This window comes from Oncorhynchus gorbuscha, linkage group LG24 (assembly GCF_021184085.1).
Source record: "Oncorhynchus gorbuscha isolate QuinsamMale2020 ecotype Even-year linkage group LG24, OgorEven_v1.0, whole genome shotgun sequence".
Lineage (NCBI taxonomy): Eukaryota > Metazoa > Chordata > Actinopteri > Salmoniformes > Salmonidae > Oncorhynchus > Oncorhynchus gorbuscha.
In genome coordinates, this window is record NC_060196.1 from 43,508,957 (window position 1) to 43,514,914 (window position 5,958).

General features: G+C 44.1%; 1 protein-coding gene across 1 annotated transcript; it reads right to left on the minus strand.

The window, feature by feature from the left end:
* Nucleotides 1–1,020: 1,020 nt before the first annotated feature.
* Nucleotides 1,021–5,387, minus strand: LOC124012371 (cartilage associated protein). Its single transcript, XM_046325919.1, has 7 exons — nucleotides 4,821–5,387; nucleotides 4,140–4,289; nucleotides 3,387–3,558; nucleotides 3,047–3,175; nucleotides 2,713–2,858; nucleotides 2,405–2,488; nucleotides 1,021–1,524 (listed from the first exon to the last, which is right to left on the minus strand). Exons 1-7 carry the CDS (start codon nucleotides 5,277–5,279, stop codon nucleotides 1,483–1,485), a joined length of 1,182 nt encoding a protein of 393 aa, XP_046181875.1. The 5' UTR covers nucleotides 5,280–5,387; the 3' UTR covers nucleotides 1,021–1,482.
* Between the last annotated feature and the right edge of the window lie 571 nt (nucleotides 5,388–5,958).

Sequence of the window (5,958 nt, forward strand, 5' to 3'; positions counted from 1 at the left end):
CTGCCTGTAGCTCAGGACCTGAAATGACATGCCCAAATCTAACTGCCTGTAACTCAGGACCTGAAATGAATGTAGGAGAAAATAACACATTAGATCTGGTTAAAGATAATACAAACAAAAAAAACATGCGTTTCTATTTTGTTTTATCTTTGAAATACAAGAGAAAGGTGCTTATACACCTGCATTGCTTGCTGTTTGGGGTTTTAGGCTGGGTTTCTGTACAGCACTTTGAGATATCAGCTGATGTACGAAGGGCTATATATATACATTTGATTTGATTTGATCATATAATATTACAATTTAGGCGCAATTTAGATTTTAGAGCAGTGTGTGTGCAAAGTTTCAGATGAAGCCAATGAAACATGGCAATACTGGACAATATTGTGTATCAGTCTGCCCATATGTGCCGAATTGTTCAATTGATACATTTTCAAGTACATAACTATAGAAAACATACACAAATAATATGGTGATACAACATGTAAGTTTACACACTCCCAGGAATGTCATACATGATGGATCATTAGCTTATACACTAACTTCCACACATCTAGATGGCCGGGGGGGGGTGGAGCCAGAGATAGCAGGGGTTCAAACTGTAGAACCCAGTTCCTACATTTGAACATAAACATTTATTTTATCAAACAAAACTATGCTACATTTTATCTCTGGGATCCTCAGGATGACAAATCAGAAGAAGATTCCTGAATATAAGTACATTAATTACCTTCAGAGGTGAATGTATCAAACCAGTTGCCGTGATAAAAGGGTTTTGTTGTTGTGCACTCTCCTCAAACAATAACATGGTATTATTTCACTGTAAAAACTACTGTTAATTAGACAGTGCAGTTAGTAAATTAGACATACAGCTGTATCTATGTCCTGGAAAGTTTGCTGTTGCTTATAACAGTCATGCTAATCACATTAGCGCACGTTAGCTCAACCGTCCCAATATAGGGACACCGATCCCGTAGTTAATAACATCATACTAAACAGAAAGAAACGATCACTAAAGAGGGCTTGGTTTTACCATGTGGTTTTATTATTAAAGAACCATGTGAATATCTTTATATATTTCCTTGTAAGACAGTGAACAGTTTGATTTAAAATGTGGACAATAGACAAGAGGGGTGTGAACATACATAACAGAGAATGGCCACATATCACTATCATCACCAATTTAATACCACAATATCACTCACTGTCCGTACCTCTGCACTGTACATGTTAGTGCACATGATCCAGAACTATAAAAAAAAACATGATTTAAAAGGTCATATAAGCACATAAAAAAAATTGAACCAATTTGAGCCAATCAGAACCTCCGAATAAATACGACCCAGTGGGAGGAACCAAGGCCCGGCGGCATTCTGGGAAAACCTGCCGTCGCTCGTTTCTGTCATTTAGTTCAGCTTTTTCTTTCTTTCTCTACATCTTTCTTTTCTTCTTTATTTTCAGTGCGTCCAGAGTGTGCTACTGATCCTAAGCATCCAGGAACTCATCTAGAAACTCCATCACTTCCCCCTGTACACACACACACACACACACACACACACACACACACACACACACACACACACACACACACACACACACACACACACACACACACACACACACACACACACACACACACACACACACACACACACACACGTATCATTGAACCTGTAAGTATTCAACTGTAAGTATTGAACCTGAAGACTAACCATTCTCTATGGTTTCCTGATGGATATGCAGTGTAAATAAGGACTAACTACACTCTGATCAGACAGAGCCTCCAATTGGGTCTCCAGTTCCAGTCCTGGAGAACTACTGGGTTTACAGGCTTCAGTTCCAGTCCTGGAGAACTACTGGGTTTACAGGCTTCAGTTCCAGTCCTGGAGAACTACTGGGTTTACAGGCTTCAGTTCCAGTCCTGGAGAACTACTGGGTTTACAGGCTTCAGTTCCAGAACTGCTCTAACACACCTTATTCGGCTAATCAAGGTCCTGATGAACAGCTGGTTGGCTTATCTACATGTGTTAGAGTTGGGCTGGCGCAGAATCCTGCAGTAGGGTGGCTCTCCAGGAGGAGGATTGGCCACTCTTATCTAGAGGCGAGTCATGCTGCCCCCAAGTTAACAACTCTGGCACTACATCTATGGGTTATTATTAGACATGCCTTTATTGTTGTGAGTGAGCAGTGTGTGAGTGATCAGCGCCTCCTTGTGGTGAGGTCAGATACAGCAGTCTGGTAAACACTAGTCACATTGTACTGCTTGGACACAGGTCATGTGATGTGAGAGGAATCTGTAGTTTATCACTAGTTTACAGAAAGATTACATAGAAGACCCACTTCTGGACACATATATTGTATGACTCAACAATTGTGACATTAGAGACACACACACACACACACGTACCTCGTCATCGCTCGCTAGGTGTTGTCTGGAGAACTCAAGCATCTCTAGCTGCATGGTGGTCTGGTTCAAGTACCGTACTGCCTCCTAAAACACACACACACAACACACACACAAACCACACACAAGTCAGATCAACATCAATAAACAAACCCAAATGAAGACCTCAGCATTCAGTGAACCGGTTAAAACAAAAATCGATGACAGGGGCCAAATAACCTGCATAAGGAGATAGTGGAAATGCATGCGGTTTGTGTGTGTGCGCGCGCGTGTGCTGAAAAATGTCTGTATAATATGTGTGTGTGTCTTACCGATCTAGGTAGGAAATCTTCGTCGCTGAGTCCGTATTTGTCTCTGTGGTACTGGTAATACACCACGTTGTTCTTCATCACCTCATCACTGGGGTCAAACAACATGTAGCTGGTCACACACGGAACCGCGTTCTTCAGGTCATTCACTGGGGGGCAATGACAGAGTCAGTGTGTGTGTGTGTGTGTATAACCACACAGAACACAGAAGTCCTAAATGTACATGTTTGTAATAATATTGTAGTAACATACTCACTTGTGTCATAAGACTGCTATAACACATGCATGTGTAATAATAACAGTGGTATTTGTGATAATACAGCAATATGACACTCACGTTTGTAATAGGCGAACTGTAGGTAGTGGTACATGGTTGCTACAAACTTCTCTACGATGAATCCTCCAACCACAGGAGTCAGCTCGGCCTCACACCTCACCTTCCTCTCCAACACCTCTGTGTAGTGGTCTGGGAGGGAGAGGGGGGAATGGGAGAGAGATAGAAGAGGTGGAGGGGGGGTTATCATCACGAGTGACCTGTTCAAGATGATGAAGAGAAATCATAAATCCATTTGTCTAAATCAACCTTTGGATAGGTAAATATATCTGTGTTGGACTGGTAAATGACATGGAGGACATCCTCGCCTTAGATGGAGAGGATGAAAGAAAGATAGACTGACCAGCAATGGAGGGGTAGAAGTCTTTGAAATCTTTGACCTCCCTGGCTCCTTCTGAAGCAGCCAGACATTCGTCGTAGACCTTGAAGAAATCCCTCAGAGCCAGCTCCATGTCTGACACTGAGGTACGGTAGTTATCACCGTTATACGCACGCACCGCTCGCACAAACAACATCTGGAACAACAACACACATACATTGATACAGATTACATTACGATTCATTTGAACTATTGAACTAGATTAGACCAGGGCTCAAATTAGCCCAGGGCTCCCGAGTGGTGCAGCGGTCTAAGGCACTGCATCTCAGTGCTACAGACCCTGGTTCGATTCCAGGCTGTATCACAATCGGCCGTGATTGGGATTCCTATAGGGCGGTGCACAACTGGCCCAGCGTCGTTCAGGTTTTGCCGGGGTAGGCCATCATTGTAAATAAGAATTTGTTCTACATGACTTGCCTAGTTAAATAAAGGTTAAATAAATAAAAAGACCAGATTTTATTCACCAGAGCACAACCTGCATCTGTGCAACACTACAGAGCTCCCTAAACCAGCCCAACTGAGACCTCAGACAATTGTCCTAAAGAGGAAGTGGCTACGGTCCATGTTTAGTCTTAGAGCTCTGAAAGGCTTTACATCCTCCTGTGACTTCAGTCTGCTCCCCTAACCACCTCTAACCCCAGCCATGGAGAGAAGTATTGGTGCATGTGTGTGTGCATCCATATGTGTGCGTGTGTATGCGTATGTACGCAAGTGTACCTCGTAGGACTTGGTCTCCAGGTCTGTGAGGTGTTCTTCAGCTCCAGGTAGAGTCCTGTAGTAGGCCATGTTCCTCTGCATCATCTCATCATCAGGGTGCTTCAGGAGGAAGGTGTGGGCAGCAGACACTGCCTTGGCCAGGTTATCAGACTGGGGGAGGGAGGAGAGTTACACACACACACACACACACACACACCACACACACACACACACACACACACACACACACACACACACACACACACACACACACACACACACACACACACACACACACACACACACACACAGAAGCAGACTGGTTCACACACAAAACAGAGGCAGGCCTATACATACACACACAAGCTACTCATATAAAGTGAACAAAAGCACAGGGCCCTCTTCCTTAGTTTAGCCACATTACTTAATAGAGTACAGTAGCATAACAGAGTGCAGAGTAGTGCTTGTAAACTACACAGTTCTAGTTATTGAAAACACACAATTTGTTTTGATCTAAAATACAACTTAGAAATTACATCTTTAAATATCAAATGCATTCAGTTATATTAGTTGAGAGACAGGCAGCTCGTCCACATATTTAAATTAACCCTCTCCTGCTCATAGAAAATACAAATTAAATACAAAATATATACTGCAGAGAGCCGCATTGATTTCACTCTTTCTCAAAGTGATTTCACTCACTTTGAAGTAGGCGAACTGCAGGTATTTATATGGTTCCCGTTTCTCGAACTCCTCCACGGTGTCCCGGCTGGGCATGGTCTGTCTGAAGGCGGGCAGCCCCTGTTTGCACCGCTTGAGACACTGGGCCCTCTTCATAACGTTACCAAACACACGCAGCTCCGGGAAGTCGGTAAACTTCTCCTCGTTGTCAAGTCGCACTGAGCTGCAGTTGAGGTTGCAGAAGGCCTCGCTGTCCCTGAGCAGCCTGTACAACCGGAGAGAGACCTCGAGATAGTCAACTGTCTCCTGCCATTTCTCTCCGGTGTACTGGTCCAGCGCGTATTTATACGCGGAGTCCAGCGGCATTAGTTCATTACGTGGAAAACTCCGGAAGCTGTATTTCTCGTACTGACAGAAGACTATTGTAACGGAAACCGCGAATAGAAGCAGAGAGATTAGCGGAGTGCTGGAGGTTGCCATCTTTAGTTTTTGTGTAGAGGTGGGACGGCTGGGCTACGTCTCTACTCTATTCTGCTCTCTGTGCCGTGCGAGGGTGGGACAGGGACCGCCTCTAACCCCACCACGTATCCGGATACAACTCTCCCTCCCCTGGCTGCTCTGGGCAGGGTGACGGGGTGAGGGGTGGCGAACCACCGGGGCTCCATGCACCTCCCCCTAAATCAGTGCTGTTCTAGAGAAATCTGGGAGTAACATGGGTTGGGAAAATCAGACCACTGCACTAGTTACACTGGACTATTTTACATCAAACTACATGTAAACGATTGCCAAAATGACAGCTCAAGTTAAGGAGTGACTTCCATTTGTGGCCCTCCAGACTAGATGCCAAATGGACACACAATGTAATGTGATTAATCTGACGCAGCGACATTGAGAAGGAGCATAGTGAAACGGCTTGTTCAGTAGAAGACTTTGGAGAGAGTCTGCAGTTGAAAGTCTGCTGCATATACCTATTTAAACATGCCTATTTTTTATATTTATGTTCGGCTATGTATGTTTTATAAACGTGTTGGTTATGTTATATAAAACGTGTATATTCTTGTATAGGCCTATCACCCAGTAATTGGGGTTGTCTCTGTAGCCTACAGACTTCCCCCTCCCGTGCCACGTCGAGACATTCCAGAGAGAGAGAGGGTCACAC